This window comes from Pleurodeles waltl, chromosome 9, assembly GCF_031143425.1.
Source record: "Pleurodeles waltl isolate 20211129_DDA chromosome 9, aPleWal1.hap1.20221129, whole genome shotgun sequence".
NCBI classification, from domain to species: domain Eukaryota; kingdom Metazoa; phylum Chordata; class Amphibia; order Caudata; family Salamandridae; genus Pleurodeles; species Pleurodeles waltl.
In genome coordinates this window covers 878,292,588-878,317,872 of record NC_090448.1, presented here as the reverse complement: position 1 = coordinate 878,317,872, position 25,285 = coordinate 878,292,588, and the positions used below count along the sequence as shown (strand labels likewise).

General features: G+C 46.5%; 1 protein-coding gene across 1 annotated transcript in view; it reads left to right on the top strand.

Moving 5' to 3' along the window:
- KCNK13 (potassium two pore domain channel subfamily K member 13) overlaps window positions 1-25,037 on the top strand; it is a 483,700-nt gene extending 458,663 nt beyond the window's left edge. The window contains exon 2 of the mRNA XM_069208191.1: window positions 21,788-25,037. Coding sequence (XP_069064292.1) covers window positions 21,788-22,680 — 893 coding nt within the window. The 3' untranslated portion in view covers window positions 22,681-25,037. The remainder of the gene's footprint in view (window positions 1-21,787) is intronic.
- The last annotated feature ends 248 nt before the right edge of the window (window positions 25,038-25,285 follow it).

The following is a 25,285-nucleotide window of genomic DNA, read 5'->3' as shown; positions in this document are numbered from 1 at the left end:
GTTCAAAAGGTGTGTGTGATACCGGTGGCACCCTTCCGGTTTTCAGTCATATAAAAAAGATGGAAAGAGATTTTCACGAGGTGTCATCTTGCCCCCTCACCGGCATCCAGAATGCCTTTGAAATTGCCCACTTTTGTTGTACACTGACAATGCAGTCCTGACTTCGAGAATACCTACTGGACTGGAATATCTAGTGCCCAAATATGTTATCTTTACGGAAGAACTTGTGTTTAGGTTTAACATACCCAGACCAAAGATAATGACCCTATGGCTAAAGGATATGAAAATTAGACCAGTTAAATTCAATGGGAAAAGGTGCACTCTTTCTGATATTTGGGGTCCTATTTGATAATAATTGAAACTGAATCCCTTTGTTGTCATATGAAACAAACTATTATGCTAAGATTAATGCTGGCATGCTGACTTTTGCCAGATCAAGGGGAATGCATATTCCTTCTATCCTTGAGATCTACTGGGCTAAAGGTATAGCAACTACCCTCTATGGTACAGTCTTTTGGGTTATTCTAGGATGAAGTCTCTTCAGATAGAAAAAACAGAATGCTTTGTAAAACCTAAATTGACCCCAATCAACTACTCATACTTTTCACTAGGAGTTAGATGTTGATTGATTTGAATACAGCATTGAGTGCTCTCATCTCATTATGCATCTTGTTGCCCAATAAGGACGCTGCCCCAAATGGAGCTGTATTAAGAAATGTATTAGTTCAGGTTTCACAAACAGACGGACTATGGCTCGATTATCGTAGTCACCTCATTAAGGAAATTGCGTATGGAGAAATCTTTGATGATCCAGAAAATTTTCGCTTTTTATAAAAAAAAGGGTTGACCCATCTATACTTCTTTTCAGCAATTGAACCAGAGATCTCTTGAATTAATGAAGCTGTCAATGTGGCCATTTGTTCCCATCAGGTCTGGCCTCAGTCTTGAACAATACCTTGAAAGGGAATGTAGTGCTAGCGACAGAAGTCTCATTGGGTTTAAATTTGGTGTGCTTCCCGAGCTCTGCCCTTTTTCACTGTGTTGGATGGAGGGACGATCAATTCTCATTTGACTGTGTGATGCGGCAGCTGTACAAATGTGCATGCACTTCTTTTGTCATTTTTATCAAATTTGCAGAAAGAAATATTTGATCCTTTTATGGAATTTCGCCCATGTTGTTGTTGGCCTGACTTTTTAAATTTAACTCCTGTGAATACTCACTGGATGCTCTTTCAGCTTCTAGATTTATAGTAATAAGTTTAAGAATGTCATTGTGGGATTGAAAATATTAAACCAACGCTCTTCACATTTATAACAAGTAAATAAAATCCATGTTCATCATTATTGTTCTTGTCTGATCTTTTGTTTGGGTTAAATAGAGTTAATGTACTGTGGTTCATTGTACCTATTTATTTTCTGCCTCATTCGATAATTATTATAATTTATCCACCTAGGTGTTCATTGATGAACTATTTGATGTATGTCCTTATAATTAGATTTGCAATGAACTGTTGTATTACTTTTCATTAGATTGTAACTGTTTTTGGTGTTTTAATATTTTTTTATGTTTTTAACTGAAATAAGTTATCATGGCTGACTATTATTTGGCCAGATGGAATGGCATCATCACCTCAGGCTCAATTGGTAGTCATCCTGCTGGGAGGTAAGTACTTGGTTAGCGATGTCTCACCCATCATTTCAAGCCCTTTATACTGTCAGTTGGCTTGAACCGTTTGGGTCACACCATTGCTAACAATGCACCTGGACAATGGGTGTTGAGTAGTGATGGCCTGCCACTCACTGATATTTTCCTGATGTATGATTTGGCAATATTTTTGTAATATAGATTTCCCTTTCACACAACTCTTGTGTGTGCATTTATAAAGGTGCCCTAAGGTAACTATAACTCATGCCCAAATCATGCACAGCTAATAACCCCACATTTTACATCACTCATAACATGTTCTATAACATCATTGATAACATGACTGCAAGACTTGGAATGACATAATTGCTGAAAAAACGTGCACGGGAGGGAAGCACGTTCTAGTTACCTTAGGACAAGAGTTATAGTTACTTGAGATAACTCTAACTGGTGAATTTCAGTTTTGTTTTAGATTAAAATGTCACAGTTTCACCTAACTATAACATTATTGAACCTTTTGAATTTTTAGTGAATATATATGGGTGTTTGTAGTTTGCATTGGAGAAGGTGTGGAGGGTGATATACTACAAGGACAGGGAGACAAGGGCAGTAAAAAGGGTTGTAGGTATGTGTGGTAGGACATCTAGTGTATGCTAGTACAGTAAGGGTGAGGGGACAGAAGGTGAGACCAGGTTGTGCATTGCTTCCATGGACATGCTTATGCCCTGCTCAGGATCAGCTACATAGGGTTAAGGATTTTTTGGACAGTACTTGACAAAAAATATAAATGGGTATCTGTCTTTGTTGTTGTCCACCTTGGGTTTCCAAGTGACATCCTAGACATCTTAAAGTAATTCCCTTTTTAACAGCTGCCTAGGTATAATTTATATATTGAAAGGTTCCCCAAAACCACACAATGTCACTCAGTACACAAAGATATGAATAAAGAAGAAAACATTTACAAGAAATCAAAGTGTTTTGTCATTTACGCTTGAAGGGAGCTCCAGATTTAAAACTTGACAACAGTAGCTGGCCCTTCAAACCCTGAAAGAAAAACAGCATAGATAAACACACTGCAAAAACATAGGTGTCAGTCATGAATGGGCCTAAAAAGGACTGGGTAATACCGTGGGTATTTGTAACTCCATGGGGCAGAATTACTCCGTGCAGCATGTTTTTGGGTTAATAGCATTCAGCAATTGCCGTGTTTGACCGATTCCTACATCCTGTTGCCCTGTATTTTACCCAGAAAAAGAATGATATCCTGATGGGGCTGTTAACTCCTGTCACCCCCCTGAGGATTACCAACCTACTTGTAAGGAGGGCCATAGACTTTCCTCAAAAAAGCATAAGAGGTCCACACACACTGTGGACAGCCCTGAGATAAATTATAAAATAGCATGTTACCGCCTCTTTGAAATCAGTCACGCCATTGATCATGTCCAATTGTTTGTGTTTAAAGCCAAATTTTGAGGGCCATTTGGAATTCCGGAAGTGAGGTGATGTCCAGAGGTGCGTTGGGAGGCTGTTCTGCATTTTTGCTGCAATGTGAGAGAAAGACCATCCTCCACTTCTGGTTCAGTATATATAGGGAGGCAGAGCGTAGTCTTTCTGATGGTTGGTGGAAGTTGAGGCAGTGGTTAATGTACGTGGGAGCATGGTTGTGTAGAACCTTGTGTGTGTGGGTCAGCAGCTTGAACTGGCATCTCTTCTGTACGGGGAACCAGTGGAGTTCCCTGAAGTGGGGTATGATGTGGATTTGTCGGGAAGGCCAACAATGAGTCTGGCTGCAGAGTTCTGCATGGTCTGAAGTCTCAGTAGGAGGTGTGCAGCAATTCCTAGGCAGTGGGCATTGCCTTAGTCCACTGATTGGTGATGAGGACTTGTGTCATGGTGCATCTGGTGTGTAGAGGTAGCCACTTAAAGATCTTATGTAGCATGCGCAAAGTGAGGAAGCAGGTGGACGATACAGCATTGATCTGTGATTTCATGGTGAGCTTGTTGTCAGTGATGATTCTGAGGTTTTCTGTTGTGGTCGGAGAGAGTGTGTGCAGGTCCTAGCTGAGATGGCCACCAGGAGTCATTCCATGTGTTGCTGCTGCTGCCAAAGATCAATACTTCCGTCTTGTCTGTGTTCAGCTGCAGGCAGTTGTTCTTGATCAAGTCAGCGCCGCTTGTCATGCATCTGTGGAAGTTGGTTCTGGTGGTGGAGGGGTCATTGGTGAGAGAGAGGATGAGTTGGGTTTTGTCTGCTTAGGATGTTATGTTGAGCCTGTGTGATCTGACACTGTTGGCCAGCGGTGTCATATATGCATTGAAGAGCATGGGGCTGAGGGATAAGCCCTGAGGGCAGCACCTGTGAGCTCCTTGGGTTTGGAGGTGACAGGTGGATCCTCTGGGTTCGTCTGGTAAGGAAGGAGATGATCCATCTAAACACATCCCCTTGGATGTAGATGTGGTGGAGCCTTTCAATCAGCATGTGGTGGAATACAGTGTCGAAGGCTGCCAAGAGGTCAAGTAGGAGCAAAGATACTGTTTCTCCTCTGTTGAGAAGGGTTTGGATGTCATCAGTGGCTGCGTCAGGGCAGTTCTGTGATTGCCGAAGAAGCTAGATTGGGAGGAGTCAAGTAGCTGGTTCTGCTTCAAGTATGTCATGAGTTGCTTATTGATGATCTTTTCCAGTACCTTTGAGGGGAATGGGAGTAGAGAAAATGGGCAGTAGTTTTTAGGTTTGCTAGGGTCAGCGGAGTGTTTTTTTAATAGTGGTGTGACTTTCGGCGTGTTTCCAGGCATAGGGAAGTGTTGCGGTGGTGATTGAGTTGTTGAGCAGGGTATTGAGTTCCTGACCGATCCTTTGATTTCCAAGGTTGAAGATGAGGTGTGGGCATGGGTCTGTGGGAGCTCCTGAGTGGATGGATTTCATGGTGGAGTGGATGTCCTGGTTGGAGAGGATGCTCCAGGTGGTCAGTATGTGGTTCTATCGGTTACGGTGGTGGTGTATATGTTGAGGAAATCCATATGTGTGGGTTGGGGTTCGAAGTTTCCGTATATGATTGCGATCTTGCCATGGAAGAAATGGATGATGTTGTTGTACACCTCCTGTGAGGTTGTGATGTTGTTTTCACTGGCAGGGGTTCAAGAATTCCACAACAATGTTGAAAAGTTCCTTGATAGTGCTGGCACTGGTTTCGATGCGTGCTGCAAGGGCTGTCTTCTTTGTTGCCACCAGCAAGCAGTTGTAGAGGTTGAAGGAGGTCTTGAAGGCTGCTTTTTCAGAGGTGTCCTTGCTGGTGCCCCATCTCCTCTACAGCTGTTTGCTGTATCAGTTCGCTGTTCTGAGTTCTTGGGTGTACCAGCTGGCCATTTTGGAGGATTTTCTCTGGATGTTGCTCTTGATAAGGACAATGCTGTTGGTGAAATGGGTGAGCCAGGCATTAAAGTTCTTCTCTCCCTGTTCGAGGTTGGTAGCAATAGCGGGATTGGAGGTATTGAGAGTGTCTGCCAAGCTGGTCTATGAGATTTTGTTCCACCTCCGGTGGGGGGAGCTGGTCATCTTTGGGATGGAGGTGAGGGACTGGAGATGTTGAAAAGGATGATGGAGTACCAAGTTTGAACTCCGCTTGGTGGCACTGTTTATATGTCAAGTAGCCACCCATTTATCAGCTACCTTAGTAAACTAGCACTTATTAAAATCATGCTGGCCAAGGGAAATAGTCTTCTTGCAATATCAAATTAGCATTGATTTCCTGAGTCATTATTCAAGCTATCTCACATTTTATGAAGAGGAATATGCAACAAAGAGAGCCCGCTGAACAGAAAAGCAAAATTAATGCATCACATAGTCCCATACCCTGTACAAGTACTCAATAAATAGCTCAAAACAGCCAATAATAAGCGTATGGGGTGTTCAGCCCCGTGTCCATCTAAACATGTCAAGATGAAGCACCAGCGGGGCGTGTCCAAGATGGCGACTGGGTCGTACGCATAAATCGCAGCTCCGACCCGGCCTACAATAAAAATCCTGTACAAAGACGCCTTGACCCGCTGCGGGGTCGAGAACTATCCCCCCCAGCCGCGAAACCGACGAGGCGGGGTCGGTGTCAAGTCGAGCGACGAAGGAGCTGCCGCGGGGCGCTCGAGGCGTCCATCTTCGCCGTGCGATCGCGCTGGGAGGCGACCGAGCGCTGCTCGCACCAAAAAGTCTGAACGGCCTGGGCTGCGATCGTGTGGAGTGACGGGGATCCCCGTAGGCGGTAAGTGGCGGCTTGCCCGCGCGACTGCTTTGCCTCGGGGACCCCGCTCCATCGGGACTGCGGCCGGCAGACGATACGATGGCTGCACGGGCGGGGCGCACAGGCGCTCCACAGACCTCCTGTGCCCCTCTGGAGGACTCGTGGGCCCTTGGTTAACCAGGGCAATAGCCGGGAGGCCACCAGGCACAAAGTAATATGGACAATTGAAAGGCTAATCTACCAAGATTCAACCACCAAAAATTGCAGCCGCGAGGGAACGAACCAGTCCATCACAGCAGGGGCAAACAAAGAAATGTAAAGCCTAGTTGGAGGTCCTGTGGAAAAATAATACCACAACAACGCAAGAAATCAACAGGAACGAAGCTAGTAACAAACTGCAGAAGCATCGGATCCAAGTGGCACCTACTAGTAAGAGGGAAGAAGGAAAAAAGGGGGCCGCCTGACATCATCAAGCACTGAAACGCAGTTAAACCCCTCTGCACCATTTTAAACACGCCACCAACACCAAAGTACCTAGCCAATGCGATAAAATTAAGCAACTCAACGTTAAATCCAAAGTCCAACAACAGCATTGCACAAAAACTACCTAATGGGAAAACCAAAGACTCCACGAGCGCCCCCTGGAACCATGGATCCTGCTACGCCGCCTCTATTATCCGGGGCCTCAGACACATATCAAGCCCTTCAGAAAATGGAAGGGACATTACAAACGCACTCAACACAACTGGAAAGAGTGCTACAAGCCATACTTGACACTAAAACAACTTTGGAGGCGAAGATTGGTTCAGTTACAGAAGATGTTAATCTGCTCCGCACGGACCAACATGCGCTAGCAGAAAAGGTCGCTGAGCTGGAAAAAGACACGTCGCACCTCACACCATCTATGCTTGAGGTTAAGTCACAGCTGGGTGCTATAACAGCAGAAGTTGAGACACTTAAACGCAGAGCCGAAGAAGCCAAAGGAAGATCGCGTCGAAATAACATCCGGTTCGTGGGATTTCCGGAACGCGCCGAGTGCCCCAGTACAGAACTCTTTATCGAAAAATGGTTGACGGAATCTGTACTGAAAAATAATGTTCCAAAGTTTTTTCCCATAGAACGCGCCCACAGGGTCCCAGGCAGACAACCACCACCGGGTGCATATCCACGTCCCCTCATAGCAAAATTATTGAATTACCGCGATGGAGACCTTATATTGCAACTATTCCGAAAGGCAGGCCCAATGCACTTTGAGAACATGCAAATAAACGCCTACCCGGATTTCACAGTAGAAGTACAAAAAAAACTAAACTCATTCAACCGGATCAAGGAGCGTCTAAGAGAGCACAATATCAAATACTCCTTGTTGTTCCCCGCTAAACTTTGCGTACAAGACAATACCCGCACTCTATTTTTCTCTACTCCTGAAGACGCATGGACATGGCTTCATGCAAAAGAACTAGCTGATCCACTACCCTCTAATGACAAAAGCCTACCTCCGAGGGATAAACGCAGACCTCGCAGTAAACATGATAACAAGCCTACCCCTGAACAATCGAGGGTTGAACGATCGCTACTGCTACAGTCTACATCGCGCTTCGCCATCGCATCACCGACATCCTTATCTGGGCAATCAGAAACAGATCCTGACCCAGAATTAAACTCCGACTCGGCGGAATCTGTCCGCGGCCCCAATCTCACTCCACGAACAACAGATGACATTTGTTAAATCCCTGCCCCTGAGCATAGGAGGTCGTCTCACCCGTTACTCCTATCTGGATACTTTCGTCGTTTGTTACCACAAAATTACTTTCCCTAACTCGTGTGCTCGGCTCGCTGCCGCTGCCGCTCCTGCTCGGCAAGGCCACCAACATGTGCAAATTGGGCCGGGTCTAAGACACTCAACCACCCGTAGTCTTGGATCACCCCCGCTCCATATGGACCGTTACCCCAGTATGACAAGTTTCGTTACTCCCCTGTTCTTACTGCTGCTAAGTATAGTAGATTTTGTAGTTGTAGTTGAATGGAACGTTTCACTGTTATATGTATTGACATGTAATATTTGCAGTGCGCCACACCACAATGTAAACCTAAAAGGCAGGTCACACAATCCAGTAGTTAAGAGGCTAGATGATAGGTATACATATCAAATGACAAAGAAAATCGGGCTTGCGCAACCACAGGCGGTACCCCCCCACATTGACTCACTTAAATCCCATGGCATCCCAAAATCAGCGCTACACCATACATTATAAAATTCTCACATGGAATGTAAAGGGTATGGCATCCGTAAACAAAAGGCAACGGGTATACACATACCTCAGAAGACATCAGATACACATAGCCATGTTGCAAGAAACCCACCTAGATGAGCCCTCGTTGACATATACCAAAACAAAATGGAAAGGCCAATTATATGGGACTACCTTCTCAACATATGCCAGAGGAGCGATAATCTGGATAGCCCCCGGGGTTCCATATACTATGTCCCGCAAACAATGTGATCCAAACGGGCGATACGTGGTACTGGAGGGTACTTTAGACGGAGGTCCCTTAACCCTGATAACATTATACACTCCTAATACAAATCAACGAGACTTCCTCAGGACACTGGGCAGTAGCATGCTCAGCGACCCCGCAACAGATGCCATATGGGGCGGGGACTTTAACTGCGTTCTAGATATCTTGAAAGACCGTTCCACCCCTCCACTAACTCACGCCCCAGCTAAACGAGCATCGCTTGACTTGGCAGATTGGGCATCTAATAACGGGCTAAGCGAAATTTGGAGAACTTTTCATCCCACACTACGTGAGTATTCTTTCTATTCACCAGTGCACAAACTTCACACCAGGTTGGATATGTTCTTCGCTACACCTAACATAATCCCAAAGGTAGCTACATCTGGCTACCTAGCCCGTACTATATCAGACCACAACCCACACTATTCCACATTGCACTGGGGCTACATACATGCCCTTATTCCAACATGGCGCCTGCAGCCAGACGCCCTGACCGACCCCCCTTTTAATACTGAATTGGCCACATGATTGTCGACCTATTTCTCTCTAAATAAAAAGACAATATCAACTCGAGCCACAGAGTGGGATGCCCATAAAGTAGTAATCAGAGGGCACTGCCTGGCAGCATCTGTGGGCATTAAGAAAATGCTGACCACAGAGTTGTTAAAATTAGAAGCCAAAATACATAGGGCGGAGATTGAAGTCTCAACAAATAATACCCCTCCAGAAATACTAATCTCACTGAAAGCAAAATACAGAGAAACGGATGACAGTCTTAGCAGGCACGACTATAGACACTTCAAAATGAGACAACATGCTGAGGGGGACAGATCGGGCAAACTGCTGGCGTGGCTGGTGCGTCAATCGCCGCAATCATCGCCGATAGGGGCCATCAAATTACAAACAGGAATAGTGGTTAACACTCAAGCCGACATCAACAAGGCCTTCTACATGTATTATCACATGCTATACCAATCTTCTATCCCCCCTACAGAACAACAACTGGCTGAATTTCTGGTTCACATTCCCCAAAACTCGAATATCGTCAACAACGCTGACATCCTAGACGGCCCCATTACTATTGAGGAGCTTCACTTGGCCCTCTCTCAGATGGCGCGTGGCACAGATGGTCTACCACCAGAATACTATAACTCACAAAGCGACCACCTATTGCAACCCTTACTAGAGGTGTTTAATGAAGCGCAAAATAGAAAACAATTACCAGACTCTATGAGGGAAGCATTAATACAGGGAGTGCAGAATTATTAGGCAAGTTGTATTTTTGAGGATTAATTTTATTATTGAACAACAACCATGTTCTCAATGAACCCAAAAAACTCATTAATATCAAAACTGAATATTTTTGGAAGTAGGTTTTAGTTTGTTTTTAGTTTTAGCTATGTTAGGGGGATATCTGTGTGTGCAGGTGACTATCACTGTGCATAATTATTAGGCAACTTAACAAAAAAAAATATATACCCATTTCAATTATTTATCATTACCAGTGAAACCAATATAACATCTCAACATTCACAAATATACATTTCTGACATTCAAAAACAAAACAAAAACAAATCAGTGACCAATATAGCCACCTTTCTTTGCAAGGACACTCAAAAGCCTGCCATCCATGGATTCTGTCAGTGTTTTGATCTGTTCACCATCAACATTGCGTGCAGCAGCAACCACAGCCTCCCAGACACTGTTCAGAGAGGTGTACTGTTTTCCCTCCTTGTAAATCTCACATTTGATGATGGACCACAGGTTCTCAATGGGGTTCAGATCAGGTGAACAAGGAGGCCATGTCATTAGATTTCCTTCTTTTATACCCTTTCTTGCCAGCCACGCTGTGGAGTACTTGGACGCGTGTGATGGAGCATTGTCCTGCATGAAAATCATGTTTTTCTTGAAGGATGCAGACTTCTTCCTGTACCACTGCTTGAAGAAGGTGTCTTCCAGGAACTGGCAGTAGGACTGGGAGTTGAGCTTGACTCCATCCTCAACCCGAAAAGGCCCCACAAGCTCATCTTTGATGATACCAGCCTAAACCAGTACTCCACCTCAACCTTGCTGGCGTCTGAGTAAGACTGGAGCTCTCTGCCCTTTACCAATTCAGCCACGGGCCCATCCATCTGGCCCATCAAGACTCACTCTCATTTCATCAGTCCATAAAACCTTAGAAAAATCAGTCTTGAGATATTTCTTGGCCCAGTCTTGACGTTTCAGCTTGTGTGTCTTGTTCAGTGGTGGTCGTCTTTCAGCCTTTCTTACCTTGGCCATGTCTCTGAGTATTGCACACCTTGTGCTTTTGGGCACTCCAGTGATGTTGCAGCTCTGAAATATGGCCAAACTGGTGGCAAGTGGCATCGTGGCATCGTGGCGGCTGCACGCTTGACTTTTCTCAGTTCATGGGCAGTTATTTTGCGCCTTGGATTTTCCACACGCTTCTTGCGACCCTGTTGACTATTTTGAATGAAACGCTTGATTGTTCGATGATCACGCTTCAGAAGCTTTGCAATTTTAAGAGTGCTGCATCCCTCTGCAAGATATCTCACTATTTTTGACTTTTCTGAGCCTGTCAAGTCCTTCTTTTGACCCATTTTGCCAAAGGAAAGGAAGTTGCCTAATAATTATGCACACCTGATATAGGGTGTTGATGTCATTAGACCACACCCCTTCTCATTACAGAGATGCACATCACCTAATATGCTTAATTGGTAGTAGGCTTTCGAGCCTATACAGCTTGGAGTAAGACAACATGCATAAAGAGGATGATGTGGTCAAAATACTCATTTGCCTAATAATTCTGCACTCCCTGTAGTGGTCCTGCCAAAACCAGGACGTGATCCACTTTATGTCAGATCATACAGACCACTCTCTCTCTTGAACACTGATTGCAAACTCCTAGGGAAAATCTTAGCAAATAGATTGCTCCCCCATTTGCCGTACTTAATACACCCTGACCAGTTGGGATTTATCCCGGGAAGAAACACCTTTCTTAACATAAGGCGCCTAATCCGTATCATGCATAATACCACTGACCCAAATAGTGTGACCGTGTCATTAGATATAGAGAAGGCGTTCGACACACTAGGTTGGGAATATCTATTTCATACCCTCAAGGCGTTTGGCTTCCGGAGTGGCTTCATCAACTGGATTGCTAAAATATATTCCAAACCAACAGCCCGAGTTAAAACCGGTCAGGTAGTGTCGGAGGCCTTTCCTGTAAACAGAGGAACCAGACAGGGCTGCCCGCTTTCTCCATTACTGTTAGCAATAGCTATGGAACCACTCGCAATTAAGCTCAGGGGATGAGCACATAAATGGGGCATACAGGAGTTTGACGCATATCACATAATATCCTTGTACGCAGATGACGCCCTGATATATTTGCGCAATCATTCTGTCTCCCTGTCCGAGATAATGCGCATACTGAATAAGTTTGCTCTTGTCCCTGGCTTGCATGTGAACTGGTCTAAGTCCTGTATCTTCCCTCTCACTTGTCTGCCCTCTGAACAGCGAGCGTCTCTCCCCATGCATCAACTACCATGGACACACCAGACCTTCAAATATCTGGGTGTTCAAGTATATCACTCTATGTCAGACTTAAGGGAAGGTAACTTAGATAGGCTGCTTCGCTCCACCCGAGGCTCCTTTACATTTTGGAGTTCCTTGCCTTCATCGCCAATGGGCCGGACAGCAATAGTTAAGATCCTAATATTACCGAGATTCTTATACTATTTCTCCGCACTTCCGGTGATCTTGCCGCGCTCGTTTTTCCATAAAGTGCATTCCCTACTAACTGACTTGCTCTGGGGCAGAGACAGACGCAGAGTAGCACTAACTACCACACAATATTCACAAGAAGAAGGTGGCCTGGGCATGCCGAACCTTGAACTATATTATGCAGCAGCCCAACTTCAATGGGTCACTAAATGGCTCAACGAACCATCCAATGCAGAGTCCACAGCAATAATGGCTTACACAATCCCAACAACGACATTAACATGTTTACTAACGGGTCCCCCTTATCTACTACATAATACTCCCTTACTGGACTCGGCCAGACACTGCTGGAAGAGATATGTGCAGGGCAAAAGGCAGCCCCTCCCCTACTCCCAGTGCCACAGCTGCCGGGCATCCACGCCCTATCCTCTCACCATGACGTACGAGCGGTTAGTACCCTGAACATAGGAGACTTTTATTATGACTCCAGAGCAATCAAGTTTGCAGACCTGGTGGCTGCGGAGGTAATGCAACCGGGAGCCTTTCTGACATTCAATGCCATAACTAATCTCCTACGTAACATATGGGGCTGCGGTCACAACGAACCAAACAAATCCCTCCTACTTACTGCAATACTCTCTATGGGCGAGGCAAAACGCGCTGTTACCAAACTATATAAAATACTTCTAGCAGGAAGCTGCAAGACCCTAACCCAGGTCAAACACCGCTGGGACATTGTCCTTCCCGCACCAATTGCACAAAAATCCTGGGACACAGCCCTTATTTCGATCAAGTCCGTATCTCGCAACTCCAGACTAAGATACACGCAATTTAATTATGTGCATCAAGCATATCTCTCCCCAGCTCGTATTCATAAAATATACCCAGGCGCTAACTCCATCTGTCCGAGATGCGCTACCCCCGTGGCAACTTTCTACCATATGGTCTGGGAATGCCACGCGATCAACACTGGTTGGAACCGCGTCGTTGCTACAACCGCAGACATGATAGACCAGTTGCTAACTCCTACTCCAGAATCCTGCCTGCTTAATATACGCCACCGCACAAAAGGAGATAAACACATTCACAAGTTTGTAGATTTGGCATTCGTGACATATAAACGCCTGATAGCTACACACTGGAAGGCCCCAAATGCCCCTCCCTACTCCCTCTGGCTACGAGACCTACACGATTACACATTGGCAGAATCACAAACACTAAGGCAATTACAACATAGAGGCCAGATACAAGGCGGGACCGAAAGTTGGGACCTTTTTGTAGTTAGAATTGAATCCAGAGATGACAAATATCCACCATGAGATAACCCCTTTAACACTCTTGGGATACGCTATTATTAAAATTATCCATAACAATTGAGTTTATCGAAAACAGATCCATTCTATTGCACTGCCATGCCTAGCCCATAACTTATCTACCCGTCTGCTGCCCCTTGATACTGCTATCCCCCCACACCAAAGCGCACACATAGAAATGCAGCCCTTAGTGCCTGTATAGACATATGCTCCCACTATTATATTTGACGCCAACATATATATTTAAGAATAATAACCTTCATGTCAAGTGTTACTAGTTATATAATGTTTATTGAAAGCCAGTACACTAAAATACAGCTGTGTTGTACAGTGTAATGTACAAACGTTAAGAAAAGCACATGGAGAGAAGCTGGGTATTTTCTCACCAAGTCATATGTAATGTACTGCTACCTTTGTACCCTGTTTTGTATTAAGTTTAATAAACAGATGTAAAAAAAAAAATAAAAAAAAAAAAAAGATGAAGCACCAGCAACAGGAGTGTTAAAGCATCGATAGGCACAAATCCAGGGACAAGTTCAGAAGGAACAGACGTTCATAGGGCTAAATAACATATCCACAACCAACAGAGAGAGAAAGAAAAGAGACAGGCAGAGAGGAGATGCAGAAGAGCAGTGCAACCATCCATTTTCACATAACAGCCATGGCGCATGAGAGTAGCAACAGAAATCAGAACTACTATGCGCGTGGTCGGATATAATTTGCATCTACAGCCTCACAGAGTGGACTCTAAGAAGGAGCGCATCCGCGCGCAGACCCATAGCATATAAACCTCGTGGGGTGTAGAATAAGCGATTCAGGAATTTGAAATGAATAAGACGCAGCCTACAGTTAGGTGACAGAACCCTCATACGTGCACAGCATTTCCTCCAAGCTTCCTCAGAAATTGCCTCACCAACATCAGCCTCCCATCTAGCCTTAGCAGATATTACGGTTCCACTCTGCTGACCCTGTAAACAATTATATAACTTGGTAACAAGCTTGCGTGTCGACTGCGCACGACACAGCACCTCCAGAGCCTGACATACCAATGGGGTCTCGGTGAGGCCAGGGAAGTGCGCACAGAGTATCGCGCAAACACGCAATACATACAACCGATGCAACGCATTATCACGTCCATCCTCAAGTGCCATTTTCGGGGAGACCAACCGCCCCTCCACAAACCAGTCACCTAATTCGGTTAAACTCGAGTCACGCAGGAAGTCGCGCAACCTCACATCGCGAAACATCCTCTCTTCTGCAACAGCAAGCACTGACATCGATGGAGCGAAGGGCTAGCACACACCAGCACGGCAGTATAAGGTGGTCCAAGCCTTAGCAGTACATGCCACGGTATCCACTCCGTGTGACCTGGGCCGGGAGGGGTTCACGAGGACTCGCGGCAGTCCGTCCAGCCACACCGCATCACTTTCAGGTGCGAGATGCGGTAAATAACAAACAGGGTGTATCCAATAATACGCAAAATGGGCCTGCACACAGTGATAATAGAGCTCCAAGTCGGGAGCAGCAAGGCCACCCAATTCAAAGGCTAACGTCAACTTCTCACAGGTAATTTTGGGCTGCCCGCCTGCCCACACCAAACGCATCAGAGTAGAACGAAGGCGCCGCAAAAAGCTTGCAGTAAGAATGAGAGGAAGATTCACAAACAGGTAGAGGAATTTAGGCAGCACTACCATTTTAGCATAGCAATACGTCCTATAAGCGAGAGCGGCAGCGAATGCCACACCTCAACCCTATCTTCCAGCCACGAGATAGCCTTACCATAATTGGCCAACCAGAGTGTCTCCACATCTCTACTTAGCCAAACTCCTAAATAGCGTACTGGACCATCCGTCCATCCAATCGGATACCGGGAAGGAAAGCTCGCCGTTCCCACAGAAAGGGGCATCACCACTGATTTGGACCAATTAATCGAAATGCCAGAGAAAGCGCTGAATCGCACTATCTCATCAAGATTTTTGCGCGGCTCGCGAACATACAGCGCGCTATCATCTGCGTACATGGAGATTAATATAGGCCGATCACAGAACGGCAGCCCTCTGTTATTATGATGTTGTCTCAGGCACGCGGCAAGTGGTTCCATCGCAATTGCAAAAAGCAGCAGAGATAAAGGGCACCCCTGGCGATTCCCTCGAGCCACCCGAAAGAGGCCAGAGATATTTCCATTTAAACGCAGTCAAGCGGTGGGTTCCGAATACAACAAGCGGATCAATTGCACAAAACGCATGCTCATTCCCACTCTGGCAAGCAACGCAAACATGTACTTCCATGCCAGTGAGTTGAAAGCCTTAGTGGCGTCCAAAAACACTGCAGCCGCATCCTCCTACGCTTCGATTGTGCCAGCGACCGCGAAGTACGCGAGCAAATTATGAGACGTAGACTGCCCTGGCACAAACCCAGACTGGTCCGGTAGCACCAGCTTCAGATGCAGCGGCTGCAGCAGCGCTGCTATCATTTTGGCAAAGATTTTATTATCTATGTTAATCATAGAGAGCAGATGATACGAGTCACAGCAATGTGGATCATTGCCTGGCTTGAGAATCATGACAATCAGGGCCTCACGGAGAGAGGCGGGGAGAACCCCAGTCTCCATAGCCTCCGCATAAACCTCCAAGAGATGAGGAGCAAGAATATCAGAGTATTCCTTATAGAACGCAGGGGTCAAACCATCCAAGTCAGGGGACTTATCTCCTGGCAGACTACGAATCGCCGATTTGACTTCCTCAACTGAGAAGGGGGCATTGAAATAAGACCTATTAGCATCGTCAAACCAGAGTAAACTAATCTCAGAGAAGTAATCCTGTGCTGCCTCGACATCCAGCTCGGAAGGCTCTGCATACAGATCCGTGAAGAAGTTGGTAAAGACCTGCATGACTCCATCCGTCCCAACCACACATTCACCCTCCGCACTATTTCGGTAATATAATTACTGGCCCATGGCTTGCATAACATGTTCCCCAGCGTGCATCCAGCCCTCTCTCCCTCTCCTTATCGCCTTGCCTTGGCAAACTTTCCCAAAAAACAAATCTCCCGCAGAGAGGCCTCCTCATGCAGAGATACAGCACTTCGCAAAGCCGCAAGCGCAGCACCAGACCAGTCTGCCACCAGGCGCTGCTCCAAGTCCGCTATCTGCACCTCCAAGTCAGCCAACTCCCACCGCAGCATCCTTAATACGCCATGTTGTTTCGAGAGGCATACCCCATGAATTACCACCTTAAAAACCTCCCATAATGTACCGGCCAAACTCACGGACCCGCTGTTCTCAGAAAAATAATGAGTAATGGCCTTGCGGATCTCCTCTCGAAATGCCCCATCCCGAAGTGCCCCACGAGGCAAGCACCACATATATGCACGCCCAGGCCTACCAGGCACCGCCAGCACTAGCTTGATCGGCGAGTTGTCCGATAAGGTAAGCGCCATGTGTTCCACTGACTGCGTCCAGAGCTCCACTTCCCTCGTACCCAGCCAACGATCGATGCGGGACCAGCTGTTGTGAACATAATTAACACACGTACCCTCTCTTGCAGCCCCATGCTTCGCCCTCCCTAAATCCACCATGGCAACCTCAGCCATCACAGACGACAGAGCCTTAGCAGTAGCAACGTGCTGCACCCTGGCCAGACTTTCGTGATCCGCCCCGGATCCAAAATCACATTAAAATCCCCACTCAAGATCACAGCGCCGCTGCCCAGCACTTCAACCAAGCGCCATACTTTACGAAAGAATTCAGGGTTATCAGCATTAGGACCGTAGACCGAGACAAGTGTACAAGCTCTGTCTAGCAATGTGTCACTCAACAAGACATATCTGCCATTAGGATCCACTATTACTTTCTGGGCGCGCCAATGCAGACCCTTACGCAGCAGAATCGCCACTCCTCTTGCATAGCATGAGAACCTGCACCGTGGTATTCTCCAATCCAGCCAGCCTTCATCCGATTCTGCGCAGCCGCCACTAAATGAGTCTCCTGCAACATACATATATCAATTTCCTGGCACTTTACATAAGCAGACATAAGCCGCACCTTACGCCCGTCATTCAAGCCACGCACGTTCCAGGTAAGACAACGAACCGATGTCACATTCCCCAACACCATCGCATCGTACTAGCAAGGGCACCGCACAGCCACAACATCCCACCATGCCCGCCAACCACATACAAGCGGAAGGAGAGGAGGAAAAGAAACAGAAGAGGGAGAAGAGACCAGAACATGAAAAATCCCATCCCCCACCCACGCAGACCCCCCAAACGGGTCAGAGCAAAGAATCCACCACCCTGAACAACAATGACCCCACCCTTAACAAATAGCATAGAAAAAGGACTCATCCAAGGGCCGAATGCCAAGCCATCCATCCCACCACCCTAAACTGGATAGGGGAAGGAGGGCAAAGGGCCTAGAAGCAAGCTAGACATCAGAGCGGCCAATAAAAACAGATATCACAATAACAGTGCACCCCAACAGCAACCAAGAGGTGACCCCGGCCACCAGCACCCATTCCGATTTAGTCATTGTCACTTAAAGCTGCTCGCTCAGCTCCAGGGGCATCTGGGTCAGCCGCCGCAGACCTCTTAGGTACAGTTTTGGCAAATTTAGCTGCCAGTTTCGGGTCCATAAAAAAATGCAGCTTACCCCCATGCTGTACTCTCAGTTTCGCAGGGTAAATAAGAGAGAATCTACCGTCTGTCTGGCTCAGAGTACGTTTAATCAGCAGATGTTCAGTTCAGAGTTCTTGCAGACCACCGGTCGCCGCTCCCTGGCCAGCCTGAGGACAGTATCCCTATCACGATAATTCAGCACACAGACAATGATGGGACATGGCGGAGTACTAGGCGGGGGCCGAGGCCCTGAAGACCTATGAGCTCTCTCTACCACCAGCATCCGGGAAAGCTCTCCAGGGAAGAGGTCCGAGAGAATGCCTTCCACAAAGTCCTCCATCTGACCCATGTCTGTGGACTCCGGGAGTCCAACTATTCAGATGTTGCGGCGCGACCGTGCCTCCAAATCCTCATTTGTATTATGCATAACTTCCAGCACCCGTTCCATGCGCAACAATTGTTCCCGTTCACCATGACGTTGATCCGCCAGCTCCAATGTCCGCATCTCCAGTTGGTCAAACCAGGAATCATGATCATCCACCATGGCCTTAATTCGATCCAGCTGCTCAGTCAAATGGTCAAGCTTAGCTTCAATACCCACAAGGCTATTCTTAAGGTCCAGGAACATAGCCTTGACCGAAGTGCCCGGGGTCCCTTCCTCCACAGGAGCATCTCCCAGCTGAGAGGCAGAAATGCCACCCCTCTTCTTTCCACCATCGAAGGTGAGCTTCGCCTGTCTCTGCTCCGCCTTGCACAGTCTCCGTGACTGCTCGGGCACAACAGGAAGGGAACCCCCAATTGACAGATCAAAAAGTCAGCTGGTGCGAAAAATTCTCACACCAAAGAGCAGCGCTGAGTGCCCAGGGAAGCATCACGGCAAAGCCCCGCCAAAGCAAAAATGAGTATCCAAGCTCCCACCGAAGCCACTCCGTCCGCTCTGGCCGGGCCTATCCAAGCCCCAGCCAGTAGACTGCAGCCAGCAGTTTCTCAGGTGTCACCGCAGTCAGGGCACCCTCCGGGAGCAGCCCGGCACCCGACAGTCAGGGGACCCACCTCCGCCATGGCCTCCACACAACCGCACCACGCGGCCCAATGCGGAGCAGCCAGCAAGCAGGGGAAACCAAGGGGCCAAACTAACCCCCGCTGCCCCCTCAGCTCCGCGAATGGTCCCACGGCCCGAACCGACCAGCGAAGGGACCCTCCAGTAGGTGAGGCCCGGGAAGCACCACCACACAGCAACAACCACGTTGGGTCTCCAATCCAAGTGGGAGACCCGCACTAGGAGCCACTCACCTCCTCCAGTGGCACAGGGAATGGCAGCCAACCAACAGTCCACCACAGCACAGGCCGGTGTTAGGACCGGGAAGCCCCCAGCCAGAGCACCACTCGCGAGGAAGGAAGATTTCAATAGGCCAGCCCAAGACCACCTTCCTCTACCCGTACCAGCCAGGTCCGCCCACGCTGAGATGTAGATGGGCAGACCGCCGAACAGGCCTCGAGAGGGAGAGCTCACCGCTCCCCTCTATCGTCGGGCACCACAATAAGCAGCGCCGCCACGCCTGCAGGACCCGCCAGTGAGAAGGAAGCGACCCTGGCGAGGCGTGCTCCCAAGCGTCGCGGGCCAATCCCGAGCCGCAAGGCCCACCCTCCCCGTATTGGGAAAAACAGCAACAAATGGCCCCCGCAAAACCTGTTGCGGGGACCGCCAATGGCCCTCGTATCTCCGAGGGGCCTCCCAAGGAGAAATATGGTTGGGACGGCCGCTCTAGCAGGATAAATTCGCGGATTAGGCCCTAAGCCCAGCAGAGCCTCACAATGTGACGGCCATCTTGCTGGGAGGCCTAGCAACGCCCCCATTTTCTTTACCCTCTGGTGAAGCAATGTGCCAGCCCATATTTACAAGGCCACACAAAGCCACCTTGCATGGCTTTTCATGGCCTTGTAAACAGAGGCATAGCTTTGCGGGGTGGGGTACAACAACCCTAATAAATGAATTTTTTGATACCGCTGGATTTCACCATTAAATTTTACATATATTTTAAAGTCGTCAAAAATATTGGTAATTTTACAAAATATTTTGTTTTCCCTCACTTAGTACCCCTATCAATCCACATTCCTCTCACTTTCCACTGTCTCGTAGGCCCCTCCAGTACACCCTGCTTGTCGTATAATATAGTTCAACCTTACATACCAGTGTGATTGTCAGAAAAGCCGAAGCTCACATCCCCCTAATCTTACTGACCAAGCTACGCCGTTGCTTGTAAATATAGACCACTTTCATACATTCCATGGGTGTTGCTTGGGATGTTCCCACGCATCTCCCATGGAACCTGAAGGAATCTGACACATTCCCAGATTTGCAAGTCTGGGAATGCGTCAGATTCCAGTGCCTCCTCAGTGGTGGCATAAGAGTGACACAATGGGGAGAAATATCTTTATTTCTCCCTGTTTTTTATGCAGCACACATAGAGGAAAACACCTCTTGTGATTGTTTTTGTGCAGGAAGATGTCCCTTCCTGTACAAAAACAATCATTCCCACAACAGAGGCGCCCTTGCACCATGGTGCAGGAGTGCCTGCATTGGCACATGGCAGCAATTTGTGCACAGACGCAGGGGAGTGGACAGAAATGTGCTGTATCTTGAAGATACACTTGCTGCGCCGCCCTGCACCGCAGGCCTTGTAAATGAAGCCCTGAGTAGAATGCACCAGCTCAATTTTATCCTTTATATAATGGTGGTAGAAAACCTGACAGTGAACTCTGTCCGGTATTTATGATTTTCTCCTGAAATTGAGGCTTTTCAGTTGTATCCAAACTCCTAAAATACACAGCTTGAGCCCGAGATGATCCTGAGAGGTCGAAGTTCTTAGGATGAAACGCTTCTTTCCTGTAAGAGCTTCAGTGGGATTTAGTTGCACCAAAAACCCTTGCTTAATGTAGAGGTGCCATAACAAAGTCCACAAATAATCTGAGTCTAAAAATGTATCCAACACCGGTTTTCTTTCTATCTTTAGATGAGTGTCCACTACGGCATGTCCTTTCAAGATGTGCTTGACTCATACAACTGTTATATAATTGTTAGTAACTGTTAAGATGTCCATTCAGTGGGAGTCACAAGGTCACCTATTTTGAAACTTGTGCTTTTTTTGAAGCCCCTTTGTTTTTAATGTCGGTCGTAGTATGAAGTAGAAAAGAAACCTCCTCAGTGAATACTCATGTCACCTACTCTACACTGCGCTGTCAAAAGTATAAACTATTTGCGATTGTTAAACATCCTTGAGAGATAAATCTTCAGTGGCACTGTCTTACATTTTGATATTAATTTGAACTTTTGTTTTGAGGGCTTAGCTGGTCAAACCACCTATCACTACAATTAATATAGGTTTTTCGGATATTCACAATGGATTCATGAAAGCCTTGTATAAATGAATTACAATACAGGTCATTTGCATGTTTGTTAGTCATTCTGAAACCCTCACTTACTTTTTTATTGTTTGGTTGCTCCATAAGTGAACTAGTTAAGGAAAGAACTGGGCTTTTCCCCGAAGCGTTTTGCTTTTGTTGTGGGTTGGTGGTGGGAAACTGATGAACAGTTTATTTGTAGTGGGGATTATGTATAAATGGTGATGAATAATTTTTCTGCTCTGTTTTTTGGCATGCATCAAACCCCTGAATGCAAGTGAATGCATAACAACACCACATATTTACCTTACACAAATCTTCTGCTTTCCCTACAGGTTTTGGCATGACCACGCCAGCAACGGTAGGTGGCAAGATCTTTCTGATCTTCTATGGCCTGATCGGCTGCGCTGGAACCATACTCTTCTTCAACCTCTTTCTGGAGCGCCTCATCACAGTCATTGCCTTTGTCATGAAGTCCTTCCACGAGAGGCAACTGCGCCGGAAAGGGGTGTTGCCTCATGACTCCCGAAGGGCATCTGGCCATTCGGAGGTGGACAGCTTAGCTGGTTGGAAGCCATCAGTTTACTATGTGATGCTAATTTTGTGCCTGGCGTCCATTGTCATCTCCTGTTGTGCCTCGGCCATGTACACGCCCATTGAAGAGTGGACCTACTTTGATTCACTCTACTTCTGCTTTGTGGCCTTCAGCACTATTGGTTTTGGGGATCTTGTCAGTAGCCAAAATGCCAATTACAAGAGTCAGGGACTCTACCGCTTTGGCAACTTTGTCTTCATTCTCATGGGCGTGTGTTGCATATACTCTTTGTTCAATGTCATATCTATTGTGATAAAGCAGTGCATCAATTGGATATTAAAAAAACTTGATTGTGGGTGCTGCCAACGATGCCAAAGAAAACTCTTCCGGGCTAGGAGGAACGCTGTGATGCCCGGCAACATCCGAACTCGACGCAACATTTCCATTGAGACAGATGGAGTCAATGAGAGCGAGGTTGATGGGCGCCGCATGTCTGGTGAGATGATCTCTATGAGGGACTTCCTAGCTGCCAACAAGGTGTCACTGGCCATCATGCAGAAGCAGCTCTCAGAAACTGCCAATGGGTGCCCCAGACCGTCTGGCACGACCTCCCGGCACAACGGCTTTTCTGGGGGTGTTGGGGCTCTGGCAATCATGAACAATCGGCTGGCCGAGACCAGCGTTGACAGGTGAATGAAAGCTCCAGAAATAGAGTAAAGTCACCGGAGCGCCTTTGAAGGAGATCAGACACGGGTTGTAGCAATTCTCAGAGCATTAGTTGGCCTTTCAAGTGGCTTTATTTGTTTGCACTTTGATACAGTGTCAGATCCCACTTCCTCCATCTCCTTCCCTTCTTCCCACTTGAACAGACACTCTTGATAGATAAGCTTCGTTCCCAAAATATGGTTTCATAAAATAGCAAGCTTCCATGTAATCTTATTTTGTTGTGAAGCTCAAGTTGGTCATATATCAGAACATGAAATGGAGAAACGACTGCAGTATCATCTACAAAAATTTGATAATCGATATTGCACTATTGATTTGTTTTATCAAAGCACCCAAATATAGTATAAACTTTATACTTTCTACCCACTCTGCTCTATTTTCTCTTCCTCTCTCTGTCCTGCTCTCTCACTCGCTCTAATTCTCGTGCTCTCTTCTCCCACACACTAGAGAGAAGTAGCATTCCAGACATGTACTTTCATTCACCAGCTGTGATTTGTGTTCATATTAACTAACCTTTGATTGTAATTCTGCGAGCCTCCATGTAGTAGGGCCTTGATGACACACTAAGCCTAAGTGAGGGAGAGAGAGTTAAACAAATAAAACTGCAGGTTGCGACTTGTAGATATGATGCTGGTATGAAAAGGTTTAGTAGGTTGATATGGCTCTTAATGCTGTTAGAAGGATGATGTGATTGGAGTTAGTCACCTTAGAAAACTTTGGTCTTTAGGAAAACCATCCCACCTCACATAGGGATTCAGAGTCAGGTTTGGGACAGCGCTCCACTACTGGAAGTGATTGATGACAGTTTATTAGCTTCAAAGTTTATCAGGTCCATGGTGATGGGTTGCTCAGGTCCAGAATTGTTTTCTTTATTTTCTGGGACTTGTAGTTTTTGGGTTTTCAATGAAATAAAGAAGCCTACAAGTCCCGGAACTAAAAGAAAAAACGGACTAGAGCAGCTGGTCGTGTGCATCTGGGAAACTTGGTGGTGTGTGGAGTTGCCAAAGCATTTGAAGGGTGGCACAGGCCCCTGCATCTCACATTAAGAAGAAAGGTAAAACTGGGACAGGAACAAGGCCCAGGCACCAAAATAAAAGTTGGCCCCATTAGCGAATTAGATAGCTAAAAATGTGCCCCATATTTGCAAATCAGGGCAGTTTCCAACTTGTAAAGACAAGCTGCATAGGTGTTTTGCAGGGTATGGGAGACTTCATGCATCTATGCTTGCTGCAAGCAATGTTTGTGTTAATATCAGAGAATCAGAGAAATCAACAATAAAACCTAGACCCACCAGACCACAGACCAGGCCAACAAAAAGAAAAAACAACCACACATTGACCAGTAGACCAGCTCTTCAGGCACTCTCCGATTGCCTTATTGGCCTGTCTGGCCATTTTGGGAGGCAATGTTTCTCACTCCAGTGCAGGGCCATAGAGCTATCCCCATTTCCTCCTCATAGTGTGCAGCCTTTGCGGCCTCTTCTACTAAGCCTATGGGAACAGTTGAAACAATCACATGGAGCTCCAAGCAAAGGCACGTGTCCAGCCTCGACTAGTCACATCCCTTTGTTTTTTATTTATTTACTGTATCTATCTCACCCATGTCAGATGGGAAGTTATTTTATGTATTTTATGTATAGCTTTTTCTCAAGCAATACTTTCTAATGTTACTCCTGGCCATTGGTTGCATCTACCACTAGACTGACATTACTTTTTTGTTCATTCCCCTTAGGAACGTGACTTTCGCAGTCCTAAACTGCTGCAACTTCTTTCTTGAACTGTACATTTCCTGAAATGTACATTTGTTTACATTTGTGAGCTTCTTCTAGGGCTGGTGAGGCATGCTGGGCCACTGAGAATTTTTTCTGGTGGTCTGTTCACTTTCAACTTGTACACACTGCCATCAGTGTAACGAAGGTGGGAAGCGAGCAACCTGCACCATGAATGACTGATGGTGCCTGGACTCTAGTCTTAGCAGATGCACTCTAACAAAGCCGGCTTTCATTTGTCTGCAGTTGTCAGTGAAACAGGGCTCCTTTGGACCCCGAAATATACAGTTGTTGTTCTATCATGTGAATGGTGGCCTAAGAGCTACCTCTCTCAATCTTTTTCTCTTTCTCTCTCACCAGAAACTCCATGATGTGCTTAGGTAAGAACATGCAAGAAGGTAGAGGATGGCCATTACCACATAAGAGCACTAGTGACATGTTTCAAAACAACTACTACTAGCTCATAAATGCAACCTTGGCAAATTTGAGTGCCTCAAACCAAAAGGCACTGCACCCTGGTATACCCCCTAATCTCCAGAAATTAAAACAAGAATGCAAAAAAGAGGAAAGGAACTGGAGGCGAGATTTAGGGAGACTAGTAATCAGAAATATCAAGTTAACATTAGATTTTACCATGCTGAAATTAAAAAAGCGCAAGCAACATATTTTGAGGAAAAAAATCAATTGCGCTTCTAACTCCTCACATGAAATGTTTCGGATGATGAAAACACTACCAGAGCCCTTCTCCATTAGGTCCCACCCATCCGAATCCTCTCCCTCCCGGTATAACGACCTCACAAGATG